Here is a 16,352-nt window from a genome sequence, read left to right as displayed (position 1 = left end):
CAATCTCTTTACCTCCCGTACAAGGTGGCGTTTCTGGTAGTGATAACCTCAGCTAGGAGGATGGCTGAGCTCAAGGCTTTAACATCCGAGCCTCCTTACATGGTGTTCTATAAGGACAAGGTTCAGCTCGGGCCTCATCCAGCTTTCCTTCCAAAAGTTGTCTTGCAGTTTCCCATCAACCAGAATATCTTCCTCTCTGTGTTTTATCCGAAGCCTCACTCAAATGGCAGGAACAGAGGCTTCGCTCATTGGATGTCCGCAGAGCACTAGCCTTCTGCATTGAGATAAACGAAGCCATTTTGAAAGTCTATCCAGTTATTTGTCGCTGTGGTAGACAGAATGAAAGGTCTTTCTGTCTCTTCTCAGCAGATTTCGTCCTGGATCACATCCTGTATCGGAGAGTGCTATAACCTGGCAGGGGTGCCTGCCCCTTCGATCACTGCGCACTCCTCCAGGGCGCAGGCCTGTTCAACGACTTCCTTGGCTCAGGTTCCTACCCAGGAAATATGCAGAGCAGTGACCTGATCCTCCGTACACGCTTTCACTGTGCACTATGCAATTACCCAGAGGGCCAGAGACTGTGGCCTTTGGTAGAGCGGTACTCCAATCAGCAGACAACTCCGACCCTGTCTCCTGAACTTGGGCTCATGAGTCATCATCTGACTAGAATTGGCATGAACAAGCACTCGAAGAAAAACGGTTACTCACCTTCTCGTAACTGTTGTTCAAGATGTTAATGTCCATTCCAATACCCTCTCTCCTATCCCTCTGTTGGAGTAGCCAGCAAGAAGGAACTGATGGGAGGTTGGCTCGGCTGGGCCCTATATTGGGCGCCATGAAGACGCTACTCCAGGGGTGCCCAGGCCAATCCTATGGATACTGCTAGGTGAAAAATCTTCCGACTGTTATGCACGTGGCGTGTGCACACCTGATAGGAATGCACATGAACAACACATCTTGAATAACAGTTACAAGAAGATGAGTAACTGTTTTATTTAGGCTCCAAGTACTTTCCAGCGAAAATACTTAACTGCCATGAGGAGAGGCAGTGTCCCCCTTTTTGGTGGCCCACCAGATTACTGTGAGAAGATCCAGATGCTTACTTGCCTTCATGTCAGTAGGCTGCAGCCCTGTTTCCTCCATTGGCCTGTCTGGCACATGGCCTGGGCACCAACCGCGCATGTTACCTCTTCACAGAAATGGAGCAGTGCTGACTCACCTGTGGCTCTAAGTAGCCCTCTTCCAAACTCCACCTGAAGATGTGAGTCTTCTGCTTTACGCCTTCAAGGGGCTACGTGGTAGGTGTAGCAAGTAACCCACAGACATTTTGCACAGAATTCTAGCACATTATTACTTAATCGCATGAGAAATACACAGATCTATATAAAAATAATCATCCCTACATGCATTTCCCTGCCTGAGTTTCCTCACCACTCCGGAGCATTCTTTGGGCTGCGTACAGGGTCCTCTGTGGGATCCAAGATCCTTTCCTTGCAGCTATATGACTTCTCTGTCAAAACATGGAGCCTCTCTTCCTAGGTCAGCTTGCTTCCTGAATGTGGCCAAACCATCCTCTTCCCCTCATTTTCCTATACTTGTATCTTATTGTGAATTTTCCCCTGATCTACCCAGCCTCTATGGCCAACATCAGTATGTTAGTATCTTTTTGTCCTGCTTGGGGAATTTCCACTCTGCATTTCCCCTCTCCTTTCAGACAGGATGAGGCGGTATTCCCTTCCAGCTCAAGCAAACATTGTCCCAATGTACTTTAGCCTGCATACAAGGCTGAGTTCTAATGACTCAGCATTGTCCCTGGTCTTTGAACAATCCTGCCAGCCCATGGTGGGTACACATCAACAGAGGGGCATTCATGATACTGTTCTATGAAAATTACTATTACTTCATAATAACCAGAATTTGTAAGTTATACATATAGATTACCCCCAAATCATTAGAGGCAGGGATTAGTTCTAGACTAGGCAGGGCATTAAAGATAATCCACTATTAGTGTGAATTGATGGGATGTGAACGAGAAGCCAGTTCAGAGACTTCAGCGCAGATGTAATCCCATATCCTGACATTGCTTAAGTGGATCTTATTTTCTATTAGTTATAGTTTCTGCTGGAACCCTCTGGGGAGGACGAAGCACATTTTTGTAGTCAAGTTTGAAGGCAGCACAGGCATCTAGCTCTTGGAACGTCTACGTAACAGAAAAATAGCTATAGTTTCATGGCCTGCTGTGGATTCTGAAAGACAGTATGGACCAATATTGCTGCTTGGGGATTTAAGGGTTTATCTATACAAGGGAATTACTGGAAAATAAGTAGGGTGCAAATTTAGATCTCAATAGCTATTCTACGTTGACATTTTGTGTGAATGCTCTTATTCCACACTGAGTGCCTTTTAGCAGTTTGGGGTAATCCATTTCTAAAATGAATTAACCTGAAACTTAAAGGCACTCTTAGTGCAAAAGTGTATCCATATGGGGAGTTAGTGTGGAATACCTGTTCAGCAACAGCTATTCTGGGCTTCTTCCATGTGTAGACAAATCCTTGCAACCGAATTCTAGGGCTGCACGCCATTTTGGCAAAAATCTTGTATGCACACTTGCCAAAGGATTTGAAAGTAATTTGTTTGTAGAGTGTTAGTGAAGCCCTGTACAAATAGATTTGATTTGCAATTAGGTTGAGATGTTCTATAAGTCTAATCGTTCTAAGTAGTTCAGTTTTAAAAGGTTTCAAAAATACACTTGTCTAGGCAAACGCTGCCATCAGCTTCTTGAGAATCAAGTATTAAGGTTTTTCAGCCCATATGATTCTGAAACCTTTCCAAAATTATAAGTGTCACCTGATGCTGTTCTGTCTTCCAGAGTTTTCAGGTGAGCTCTACTGCTGCTTATGCTGTTTATAGTTTTGCCAAGATGCAGCGGAGTGAAAACTTGTTTTATTGGTTTCCATTTCTGCTTTTTTTGAATCCCACTGGAAGCAGTGAAACTGACAATTGAATTTCATTTTCATCAGTTGCAGAAGTAGTCACTGGAACTATTTTTCTAAAGAGGGTGACTCAGTTGAGGTTTGGGCTCTGTGTTCAGAGTTGGTAAAGAAGTAAACAGAGAAGACTCTCTTATCTTCTAGCAGCCCCAAAAGCTTGGGAGACTGGCGTGAGAGCTTCACATTTATCTGACCCCTACTAGTTGGAGACTGATACAAAAGATGGTGCCCCAAGCAAGATTCAGGGATTTCAGCACCAATTCTTTCTTTATGAGTGTGTATATGGAGAGGGGTTTCACTTCGGTACTTCCACAGGAATTTGGCCCAATATTTAGTATCTATTTAGGTTGTAAGTTTATTCCTTTTGTGATTAGGTATTCTCTTAAAAAAAAATCCTATATCTGTATTTGCATGATGGAGGGGAGAGAGGAAAAACTTGATGGGATAATTTAGAAAAGTGAAATACAATAGAGAGAGGGATGGACCTTGTGAGAAGGAAGGAAAAATGTAGGAGAGGAAGTGGAAGAAAACATTCTAGGGAAAGATCAGGAGTTGGAGGGGAAGAGAGAGGAAAGAAAAGGGTGAGTGAAGCAAGGAAGGAAAAGATCGTAGAAAAGCAAAAGATGTACCAAGTAAATTTTTTTTTTTAATTGTATATAGTGGAAAGTTCACCATGTTACATGAAATATAGTATGCAACTCTTATCCCTTTAAGTTGTGTGACCGTACGCTCAGGTTGTGGCAGAGAGATCTTTCACCCTTGTTTGTGTTTAGTTCATGTACTAGAAAGTGTTTTCTATTTTTTGAAATATTATACTATGATATCCCTTAAAGGTATCATATAGGATCTGGGCCCCCTTGTGTTACGTGCTGTATAAACACAGACAGGTATGGTCTCTGCCCAGAAAAGCTTGTAAAATCACTTTTTGATTTTAATGTAACAGACTTCCTCAAATGTACTCCATTTTTGAAACAAAATCCTTTTCTTTCACAGGTCAAGCTGCCACCAATGATGGAAATCATAACTGCTGAACAGCTGATGGAATATTTAGGTTAGTAGTGATCCAGAATAGATTTATAATTGTATTTAAGGAAGTAGTTTATCACTTGGTAGAATTACATAAGAATATTTTTCCATCAAACTTTCTCCAGCAGGTTTTGATTGAATATAGGTTACACAAAATATAATCTGGTATATTAGACTACCTTTGGTTACCATTTATGGTTTTCATTGGTGCTGCTAATGGAAGTTCTGTGCTCTACCTTTGTGGTTAAATGTAAAATGTTGCTGTGGCTGCCAGCTTATGGCCTGGATCTTGCAGGTGGCCTGGCCTCATGCTCCAGGATGCCAACAGACATCTTCTCATTCCTGTTCCTTGCTTTGTTCATATTGTATCTTCTGAAAAGTACTAAGACAATTGTTTCTTTTAATTATCTACAGTGACTTTATATTTCTCCTTCTTGTTCTTGCCTAATTATAGGAACAGCAAAAACTTAATGTAATTGGCGTGGCAGCTGGGGGTCTCTTATTTGCAGGGACCACTTCATTCTCAGGTTCAGTCTCTAACCCATCTGCAACTTTCCAGAGGACAAGTCTAACTGATAGTTCAGAAAATTCAGACATTCAAGGTTCAATCATCACACATCTTAAGCTCTAGATACTACATCCTCCTAGCCTAATAACTTTGGAGTGATGTTTCAGTTTCTTGTATCAAATTAACCTGAAAATGTGAAAAGAACAATTTTCTGTAAACTATTCCCTAGTGAGGGAATGTTATATCGTGGGTTAAAGTAACAAGGAGGAAAAACATCTAAAGATTAGGCGTTATACCAGTGGTTCTCAAACCTTTGGTCTAGTGACCACCCTTTCACATAGCAAGCCTCTGAGTGCTTTTTAATATATTTAACACAATTATAAATGCTAGATGCAAAGTAGGATTTGGCGTGGACGCTGACAGCTCATGATCCCCCATATAATAACCTTGCAACCCCCAGTTTGAAAACCCCTGCGCTACACAATGAATGAACCTGTGCTACTGTAGGAAGCACTTGTGTAGATAGATGGTTTAGATTTACTTTTTATGAGAATGTATTATGGAACTGTGATTGGTGCTTCCATAGCTGAGGTGTGTGGTGTGGGTTTTTTTCTTAAAGCAGGAATTCAGCCACTTTATGTATAAGGAATACAGCATATCCTTCCCACAGTTATAGCACTTGATCTTTTGATGCAGAATGAATTTACAAATAAATTTGGTTAATGAGTTTGAAATAACATCAGTTTTAAAGTTGTTTTGTTTTTTTTAAATGAGTTCTTTAAGAAATTTAGTATCCAGTGTCGGAACACTTTACTAAGCTTAATAATGGAATAGCAGACTTTTCAAACTCCCCATGAAGTTAAAACTCACTGAAATCTCACGCATTGGCTCCATTTGAAGGCATTCATTTTATGATTAGTAGTAACTTTCTGCTTTTACTTTTCATAACTGAGGCTGATTAAATATAATTTTGGTCTTCAGGGAATTTCCCAGAGAACTGTTCTCTTGGGAAATGGCCACCACCTCTTGTTGTTCTCAATAAGAAAGAAGTTAAGCCACGCTGAGGAGATCGTGGACCCTCACGGCTGAGGGTCTCAATCTTCTTTGAGAGCAGCTTTGCTTCATTGTTACTTGGAACAAAGGGAGGTAATGGCTGTTTTGCAAGAGATCATTTTAACTGAGGGCTACTGTCATCTCTGTCCCATCAAGAGCTATAGGGAGATGGCAAGAAAGAATGGGAAACATCACATGGTCTATATGGCCATATACATATCTGTAATTTGGAGCTGCAATTAAATTTTTCTTAGTTGCTATAATTCAAAAATTCTTGTTTGTTTTTTTTCCCAGTAGCCTTTCTTTTAATCTACTGTTTGAAGACTGTTCTAAGCATATAGATTGAGGTTATTTATGAAATTTGGTAACCAGCACCTATTACATATAGCAAACAGTGAATAATAATGGCAATTTAAAGCACTTCTACCATTGCTAATGCTACAAAGAAACTCTTAAGCAGCCCTACTAGTAAACTGGCTATGGAGATATTCTATAACATTTTCATAAGGATGAATTACAACTCTGGACTTGTTACCCGGGGTTCTTTCAACCCAAAGTTCTTGGTAACTTTTACTCTGTGCGAGGTGGTGTCAGGAAATAAATCAGGGGAGACACGGCTGTGCAACCAATAGATGGCTGGCACAAACAGGACAACACGAGTGCTTTCACTTAAAGCTAAACTTTACTTAGTCTCAAGCACTTATACACACGTCCGCAACAGGTTAGTAAAACACCCCCAACCCTTGATAATTACCAAAGCTGAGTGTGGCTCTTGAGTGGCACAGCGACAGCCTGTGTGCTGGTGGGGAACACATGATGCATCCAGAGGGAGAGTCCAGTCCTGACGAGTCCCACTACCTCAAACTTTTCTCCCTTATTTATGCATTACATTTAGTAATAGAATGCCATGTCCCTTAAAGAAAACTCGTTAAGCAAGCAGATCCAATGGTCAATCAAGAGGCTCCTTCTGATTATTGATTAACCAGGTGTGAGTTTTTCCAGAGTTTGCAGCCTTGAGGCCCCAATAGACATCCTGCTCTTCTAAAATGCATGTATCAGCAGCTTCAACACAATGCTTATCAGGAAGGACACTGGGTCAAGCTGCCCTTTCTGTGGCACCGAAAACCTCCTCCCCTCCTTCTTTGGTCAAGCTGAGTTTGCTACATGGCCACTTTGTCTTGCTGACTTGGCTGCTTTCAGCAATAAGCCATAGTGATTTCAGACACTTTACTGGTTTGCTGACATCTCCCCGTACAGACTGACTGACTACTTCTTTGAGTGATTGGCTAAATGAATTTTGCTCTTGGTGTGCATGTGAGATGGTTTCTTTTGGCCTGTAGAGTGTGGGGCTATGCCTGCATCCTAGGTGTCCTTTTAAGCCCCCCCCCCCTCACCTGATGGTGTAAAGGTTGGAACAGGTCCAGCTGTCCCTGAGTTCTTTCTTATGGCCTGTGGCTGTGAGACAGAACCTCTGCAGTTGTCTCCCTTGCTCTGGACACTGTGCTAGCAGGTGTTAGTCAGAATCAGAGTTTATATATTTAATCATCTGTTTACAAAAACACACATCTTTTTCCCTTAGATAAACTTGTTAGGTTAGACACTCTCCTTTCCCCTCCCGAGGGTATTAGAACTCATAGGATTTTAAATCCTATATTTCAAGTTCAGGATGGTGATTATGACCTCTGTAATTCCCTCGTTAGATCTTCAGGACTGATTTGCAGCTCTTGACTTGCAAGAGGCCTATTCTATATATCAATCCATCCAGGCTACAGGAAATAAGTTGGATTCCTGGTGGAAACATCTTGCTACCAGTCCTACCCTTGGTCTTTCCACAGCACTGAACGTATTCACTAGTCGTGGCAGATTATCTAAGGAGATAAAGAATCCAGGTTCATCCATAAATTGACTACTAGAGGATTTGAGGAAGATCACCACTACAGGCAATTAACTCAATGCAAATAAATCTGATGTGATTTGCCTCACTAGACCCACATCAAAAGACAAAAAACTGTACTGACTCGGCATAGATTTCTTAGGAACACTGATAGAGTCCAGGTCAGTGACAGTTTATCTTACACAAAAGATTCCAAACGGTGATATGTTTTATCAACCCACTTCAAGATCAGCTAAGAACATCAATAAGAACATATCTCAGGCTACTAGGACCCATGGCCTCATGCACTTAGGTCAGAGATTATGCCAGACTTCATCTACTTTCCATTGCAGGATGGTTGAAGTTGAAATCAGTGTATTTATCCAGAAGGCATTGCATGGACATGATGGTCACAGTCCCTCAAGAAGCCTTCTCCTCATCAGGTGTACAACGGAGTACCTTTCTACAGACTGCTGCCTCCCAAGACACTCTGCCAGACATCTCAAAAAGCTTTTCTCTACATAAATATCTAGAGCTCAGAACTGTCCAGCTGGCATGAAAAAGCATTCCTGGTTCCACAATACATGTTCTGACAGACTACACCACAACTATGCATTATGTCAACAGACCGGGGGGAGCAAGATCATTCCCTGCTCTATCAGGCAGCCATGTGGCCATGGAATTGGTGCATTCTGAACCAAACCACACTGGTTGCCTTGCACCTTCCTGGTCTTATTTTTTGCATAGAACAGCTGATAGGCTGTTCTCAGAGTACCATGAGTGATCTGTCAGAGACTTAGTCCTACATAGCATCTTTCACAAGCGGAGATTTCCAGAAATAGACCTATTTGCCACAGACCAGAACAACAGAAGTCTGACAATCTGTTTAAGAGGGTGTTGGAGTCCATCTTCCCTGACAGATGTCATATGTGTGTGTGTGTTTGGGGAAAAAAAAATTAATGCATACCTTTCCATCAATGCCCATGATGCCGAGGGTACTGAGGAAACTCCAGTATGGGCCAGGCAGTTTTGGTATTCAGAACTGATGAGCCTTTCAACACAGCCACCATCACCTTACCGGCCCTGGCTGCATAGTCTTTGAGAACAGCAGTTAGATTATACACCTGGACCCCACTCTGTTATATCTGACAGCCAGGATGCTGACTGGATGATGTCCACAGAAAGAAGCTTTCTTCTGAGGTCCAGAACATTCTGGTCTAAAGCAAGAAGCCTTCAACCAGATTTAATTATACAGCTGAATGGAAGAGATTTTTTCATTTGGGGATCTCGGCACCAGCTTTCTCCCCTGACGTCACCAATTTCAGCAATACTGGAAATCTCAATTTTTCAATCCGCTCCGTAAGGTTCCTTCTAGCAGCAGTATCTGCATAACACACTCCTATCCAGGGCCATGTTTTTCCACCATCCCATAGCAGGAAGATTCCTTAAAGGCCCCATTTGTGTTTTTCCACTGATTTGGAAGCCCCCCTCATCCTTGTGACCTCAATATAGTATTGGTAGACTTGGAAGGATGAGATTTTCTTTGATAATTGTCATAAACGTCAATTTCACTGTACACTCACAAACCAACCAGAAAGTATTTTCTTAATCAAAATTTCCAAATAGGCAAACCAGGAGAAATGCCGCTTGAGAACTTAGTTTGATTTAAGGATATTTACTTTGTATATTTTGACATTTGATGCTGACAGTTGATGTTAACAGTTATAAAGCTTGAACATTTTTAATCTCATCATCTTCTGTCATTGTCTGACCCCTCCCTCCATGATCTCCCTCAACTGTGAAAATGTAAATAATAAAAATTGTAAACTGTGCTTAAAAATAAACATCAACAGTATCTGTCAAAATAATAAAATAAAAGTTCAATTCTGCCAAGCCTAAGTATTAGCAGAGCTGATGGATTCTTCCCCCCTCCCACCTTAGTGCTGAGCAAGCTGTTCCCTTTACCACCACCACCTACCTGCAAAGACAGCTTTTCTTAGTAGCCTCACATCAGCTCAAAAGATAGGGGCGAGTCAGGCACTCATGACAGATGGTCCCCCTTATTAAGTGTTTCATGAGGACACAGTAATTTTTGGATCTCTTGCTAAAGGTCTGCTAGGTTTTCTAGATTATGGTAAGAAGCTGCCTGTTGTGAGGAAATTCCCACTGTTTCATTCTTCTCAGAGAGCCTGTTAGGAGATGGTAAGTTAATATCTGATAAGGGAAGAATTAACTCGTAGGGTTTGGGGGAGAAAGATGCTCCTATTGGGGTCCAGGAAGTGGGCGGGCAGAAGCCAACCCACTGCTAAAGGGTCCCTCCCCCACCCCCAGCCTAAGGAAGGGATCCACAGGACCTGGAAGCCAAGTGATTTTGGGAGACAACTAATAAAATAACATGAACAGGGTCAAACAAAGGGAACCTGACGGGGATACCAAGCAGAGAACCGCGGACAGCGCCCACTGCTCCTTGAAGGCATCAAGGGAGTCGGTGGATGCCGCCCAGAGGAACTATGCCCGGATGCGTGAACAGACGGAGGAAAATAAGCCTTACAGTCTCAGTCTCCATCGGCCAACCTCGTCTCCCTGGTTTTATAGATGGCCGTTTTAGCCAGGGCCAGGAGGAGGTTGACCAGGAGGTCCCGCGGCTTTGTGGGGCCACGGATAGGGAGTCATAGATAAGGAAGTGAGGGGAAATGTGTAGCCAGAAACATAACAAAATATTTGTGAGGAGCTGAAATAGGGGCTGCAAACTGGTGCACTCCAAGTAAACGTGCGCCAGGGTCTCCCTCCTGCTGCAGCAGGGGCAGGTGTCCGGGTAAACCGTGCCAAATACACGCCCATGCTCATGGCCCCGTGAAGGAGCCTTGATGCTGCAAGGCAAAATGAAGCAACATTGGGAGGATTCTGAAAGGCTGGTAGCTAACTTGTGTGTGTATAGAGTAATGGGATGGGACAAGAGCCTTTGGTCTGGTTGGTCCCCACACATCTCTTACTCCCAAGAGACAGAAGATTATGCTGCTTGTGGGGAAAGGAGTTGGCTCTTTGCAGTACTCTTAGCCAGTTGGCTGCCGCCAATATCCTCAATTTTTATATAACTTGATTAGCGTATTATACACAAATTAAATAGCTTATTAGATCTGGATGCATTAGTCAAATTCTACAACTATTTGAAACTAAATCTAATACCATGTTTTAATCTGACATATAAAGCAGATACTGCTATGTTCTATCAGTGTCTACAGATCTATTGTTTCAGAGGGTCTGTAACTCATGCCAAACAACAATTTGGGTATTGATTCAAGATCTCTCATTAACTTTGTTTAAGAATGTATTTGTCTGGGGTTATGATCATCTGTGCTGTGCGGGCATTGCTCTATATTATTTCATCACATCTTAAAAATCCAAGTCTAGACAAATGTTTTAGGATTTTCTGATCTCTTTGATAAACTAATAGCTAACAGAGATGCTGAGGGTTGACTGCCCTAAAGAGTGAGATTTACAGTCCCAAAGAGTGAGATTTTCTAGCTGGTGTGTTAGATCACCTTTGGTCCTTGGTGACCACCAATAGTCCAGGATTTTAAACCAACTGGCACTTAATAGTTAGTTTTAAAATGTACACTGCTTAATATTGCATATGAAACACTTAAATGTCCTAATTCATCATAACGTCCAGGGCACGTGAACATTCTATATGCAATGCAAACTGATGGATTTTAATAAAAACAATTTATTTGCTGTCTGGAACAAAAACCTCGATGATGGTTGGAGATCCCTGAGGACCTGAGTTGTTAACGCCTGGTTTAGGCAGATTGTCAGTGGACAGTATAAGAGAAATATTCAAAAATAAACTGTTTTTATATAAACCTAACAAAGAGAATTGTTTTATCAATACAACAATGTTTATTTTGCATATCACCTTCTCATAGTGATCATCCATTTGAAAAACTTTTCAGTAGGACTGTCAAGTGATTAAAAATATTAATCGCGCTGTTAAACAATAGAATACCATTTATTTTAAATATTTTTGGATGTTTACTACATTTTCAAAGATACTAATTTCAATTACAACACAGAATACAAAGAGTACAGTGCTCACTTCATATTTATTTTTTTATTACAAATATCTGCACTGTAAAATAACTAAAATTATATTTTTCAATTCACCTCATACAAGTACAGGTGCAATCTCCATCATGAAAGTTGAACTTACAAATGTAGAATTATGTACAAAAAAATAATTGCTTTGAAAAATAAAACAATGTAAAACTTTAGAGCCTACAAGTTCACTCAGTCCTACTTCAGCCAACTGCTCAGACAAGCAAACTTGGTTACCATTTGCAAGAGATAATGCTGTACGCTTTTTGTTTACAATGTCACTTGAAAGTGAGAATAGGCATTCGCATGGCACTGTTGTAGCAGCGTTGCAAGATATTTATGTGCCAGATGCACTGAAGATTCATATGTCCCTTCATGCTTCAGCCACCATTCCAGAGGACATGCTTCCATGCTGATGATGGGTTTCGTTTGATAACAATCCAAAGCAAAGCGGCCTGATGCATGTTCATTTTCGTCATCTGAATCAGATGCCGCCAACAGAAAGCTTATTTTCTTTTTTGGTGGTTCGGGTTCTGTAGTTTCTGCATCAGTGTGTTGCTCTTTTAAGACTTCTAAAAGCGTGCTCCACCCCTTGTCCCTCAGATTTTGGACAGCAGTTCAGATTCTTCAACCTTGGGTTGAGTGCGGTAGCTATTTTTAGAAAGCTCACATTGGTACCTTTTTTGCATTTTTGTCAAATAGTCTACGAAAGTGTTCTTAAAACGAATATGTGCTGGGTCATCATCCGAGACTGCAGTAACATGAAATATATGCAGGATGTGGGTAAAACAGAGCAGGAGACCTACAGTTCTCCCTCTCCAAGAAGTACAGTCACAAATTTAATTGATGCATTATTTTTTTAACGAGCAGCAGCAGCATGGAAGCATGTCTTCTGGAATGGTGGCTGAAGCATGAAGGGACATATGAATCTTTAGTGCATCTGGCATGTAAATATCTTTCAATGCCAGCTACAAAAGTGCCATGCAAAGGCCTGTTGTCACTTTCAGGTGACATTGTAAATAAGCAGGCAGCAATATCTCCTGACAATGTAAACAAACTTGTTTGTCTTAGCGATTTGGCAGAATAAGAAGTAGGACTGAGTGGACTTGTAGGCTCTAAAGTTTTACACTCTTTTTTGTTTTAGAGTGCAGTTATGTAACCAAAAAAAAAATCTGTTTGTAAGTTACACTTTCATGATAGAGAGTGCACTTCAGTACTTGTATGAGGTGAATTGAAAAATACTATTTATTTTGTTTATCATTTTTACAGTGCATATATTAGTAATAATATAAAGTGAGCACTGTAAACTTTGTATTCTGTGTAATTGAAATCAATATTGAATGTAGAAAAACATCCAAAAATATATAATAAATTTCAATTGGTATTCTATTGTTTATAAGTGTGATTAATCACGATTAATTTTTTTAATCTTGTGAGTTAACTGTGATTGACAACCCTACTTTTCAGTAGTATTTGATTTGGATATAATTGCTCATATTAAATTTACAGCAAACTAAAATCAGATTCTAAAATAAATGCAAAATTAAAATTAAGCTTAAATAAAACACAACCAAATAATAGTCCTTTATTTTTACATTTATTTGAAGTAATTGAATTTAATGAATCTGAAGCTAACAAAACATAGATAGAAAGCTGTAGCTCACGAAAGCTTATGCTCAAATAAATTGGTTAGTCTCTAAGGTGCCACAAGTACTCCTTTTCTTTTTGCGAATACAGACTAACACAGCTGTTACTCTGAAAACATAGATAAAGGATTCAGGTTTCACATTTCTTTTAAAATCTATATTGGTTTCTAATTTGGTGTCTGATTTTATTCATGTACTTTGTTACATTGCCATGCGGCCCCTTTGCTGCTGTTACAATTTCTTTTGGTGGCTTAAACTTGAAATATGACTCAGGATTTGCCAGCTTCACTTGGATAATAGAGGGCTGTTTCCCATCTAGTCCAAGGGTTAGTCTGAATGGGCAATAAGGCTGTCAGGAAAGATATCTTTAAACAAGGGACTCAGGTGGTCTGCACTTGCAAGAGGAATATTTTGCTGTGCAAGCAGAATTGTAACTTTCGCTTCGGCATGTGTCTCCAGGGGAAAAAACACATTTTGAACAGAAACAAAGTGTAATGTATAGAAACAAAGATTTGAATATTTTATAAAGGTTAAATATAAAAATGGGAAATAAATAGACAAGACATTCAAACAGTATAACCAGCTTTTCACAAGCATGTATGTTAATATGATACAAATAGGGAGGGGATATTTTTGTTTGATGTAAGAATTGCAAGTTTGTGTCTGTATAACTTTGTATATATAACCTACTGTATTTTAATAATCCTATTGCCTTGGATAAAGGCATAAACTATATTAATTAATATTTAACTCTCATCAGGACACATTGAAAACTGTACAGAAAACAGAAAAACTTGGACCCAATAAAAATTAATTTATAAAACACTAAAAGAACATTGCAAACAATATTTTGTCAAATTCTAGGAATAAATGACTGTACTAGTGCAAAAAAAAGGTCAGCAAATAGCATAGCTACATGCCCAACTGAAATGTTTACCTGTCATTTGGGTTTTACTTCTGATGAGATTGTGTATGTGCTTTTTCTCTAACAATTCTGATTAAAGTTCTGAGGAAGTGGGCACTCATCAGTTCCTATGGTCAGAGGGGATCACTGACCTCATATATAACAGGGGTCATAGAACTTCCCCCAAATAATTCCTAGATCATATCTTTTACAAAAATATCCAATCTTGACTTTAAAATGTCAGTGATGGAGAATCCACTATGACCCTTGAGAAGTTGTTCCAGTGGTAATTTTTTTTGTTTGATTTATTTATTTTAAAGGTTGTTAATTAAAGATGCCACCATTTTGTCAAAGAGCTTCAGGCAGATAGAGGTACTCTTTAAAAGTTGTCTAAAGCTTTGAGTTGTAGAATAAACTATAACTTGAAAACTTTTTTTTTTAAGGAGACTATATTCTTGATGCAAAACCAAAAGAGATTTCTGAAATTCAACGTCTAAATTACGAGCAGGTAAGAAACAGAGTTTCTAAAAAAGCAATTTTTTGTTTTTCAGTAATGAACTAAAGCTTTTTTTTCCCCACAAAATTACTTTTGTTGAGATTTGTAAAATTCACCAATGTATGGAAAATAGAGCCTTTGTTCTTATTTATTCAGTATCAAACTTAGTTTTACAGTATCTATCCTAAAGTAGAGAAGATTAGTTATTGCTATACGAATCACTTTCTTGAAAAAATACCTTTTTTTCTTGTTTATAGTAACAGATTGGCTTTGGGCTTAGTGTTCAATCTGACTTCTAAGTCTCTGCCTCTCTTCTAGCAAAGAAAATAAAATGTCTTTGCATACTGTTATATCCGCCATGGCAAAATGAGTTCCTTTATCTGCAGCAAATATAGTGACAGACTCCATTGTACTTATTTTAAAGTAGTTCATATTTCAGTTCAGATGTCCCTGGAGTACTGATGGTAGGTACTTATTCTGAGAAATCTGTGATCGTGGAAAACCATGCTTTTCAGATTAGCATACCCTATTCAGATAGGAATAGAAAACTTAATCACTTAAAATTTATCTGTAGATGCTGCTGTAACCAGATCACAGAAGTAGTACAGAGAGTCTTAAGAATTCTCTGAAGTGTTTTATAGCTATTTCTTTTAACTTCAATTGAGGATATAGTAGTTGATATACTTATTCCATTTTTAAATATAACTGAGGTAAAGGTGTGTCTACCATGTACATATTTTTAATAACAAACCTGTTGCGGTTACTACTGGTATAGAGTGATTGCCGCATTTAATTTCAGAGGTGGGTGATCCTATGTATATGTTTGAAAAGAGCTTTGGGAGCCTTTTGGGATTAGTTACTATAAATATTAATTTTTTAAAAACCACCCTGTAGAGGCAATTGGGGTATGTGCAAATAGTAATTTTCTTACTAAAACCAAAAATCACTATACGTAGCCAAATTAAAAGGACGTGATCTATATGAAGCTTTTGAAAATGTATTCTATGATATAGCACCAATAATGCATTCTGAATTTTTTAAGTCCTTTTTTAAAATGTGCAACTTTTTGTGCTTCCTGTTGACGTTTAAGAAGTGACTGATAGCAACACCAGCCAGGATGCTCAGCTCATTCCTCACTTTTGTTTCAGAACACACTTTTGTCTGATGTCTCTTCATTTTCACTTTGAGATTTGATGATGCTTGTGATACTGGCAAACATCTTCTTGTAGGATCTGGAGAAAGATGTGTACCATCAATAAAACAGTGAATCTGACCACAAAGTAGATTAAATGGGAGAGGAATGGAAAGAAATATTTTTTTTCTTTTATATTTTGTTTATTGTAATCTTATAGGTTACTTGTTATGAATGTATACCTAACTTTGTATCTGTTTTCAACTGGAAATGGATTTTCTTGCTCCATTTTAACTACTGTACTAAAAAGGCAAAGTGACATCATGAAAGCTTGTATGTGAGCTCCTATGTAAGTGCTAACTGTGACTAATGTAAGCAGTTTTTCTTTAAAAGGTGTCTTGAGCCACTTATGGGTGTTTGAAAGGCAAATGTCTAGGAACATGAGTTCGCAATTTCAACCTGGTATCTAAAATCAAGGTGGATGTTCCTTGGTTCATACATCATCCCCACTAATAAACTGAGCATTACGCAGATATAACTGAAGTCACAATTTTGAGACAAAGGGCTTTCACAAGCTAAGGCATAAGTTGACATTTAGGGTCTTTATTCCTGTATTGACATATTAGTCA

At 39.4% G+C, this 16,352-nt stretch overlaps 1 protein-coding gene across 8 annotated transcripts in view; it reads left to right on the top strand.

Moving 5' to 3' along the window:
* MINDY2 (MINDY lysine 48 deubiquitinase 2) overlaps positions 1-16,352 on the top strand; it is a 117,461-nt gene that overhangs the window by 24,154 nt on the left and 76,955 nt on the right. For all 8 annotated transcript variants that reach the window (XR_012153985.2, XR_012153984.2, XR_012153986.2 and 5 more), the window contains exons 2-3: positions 3,984-4,041; positions 14,539-14,603. Coding sequence is in view for 3 of the 8 variants with exons in the window: in XM_073303748.2 (XP_073159849.1) it covers positions 3,984-4,041; positions 14,539-14,603 (123 nt within the window). In the remaining 5 variants the exon portion in view is untranslated. The remainder of the gene's footprint in view (positions 1-3,983; positions 4,042-14,538; positions 14,604-16,352) is intronic.

The sequence above is a fragment of the Lepidochelys kempii genome, chromosome 10 (genome assembly GCF_965140285.1).
Source record: "Lepidochelys kempii isolate rLepKem1 chromosome 10, rLepKem1.hap1, whole genome shotgun sequence".
In the NCBI taxonomy this organism is placed as follows: Eukaryota; Metazoa; Chordata; order Testudines; family Cheloniidae; genus Lepidochelys; species Lepidochelys kempii.
Note: the sequence above shows the minus strand (reverse complement) of the source record. Positions and strands in the feature narration are given on the sequence as shown.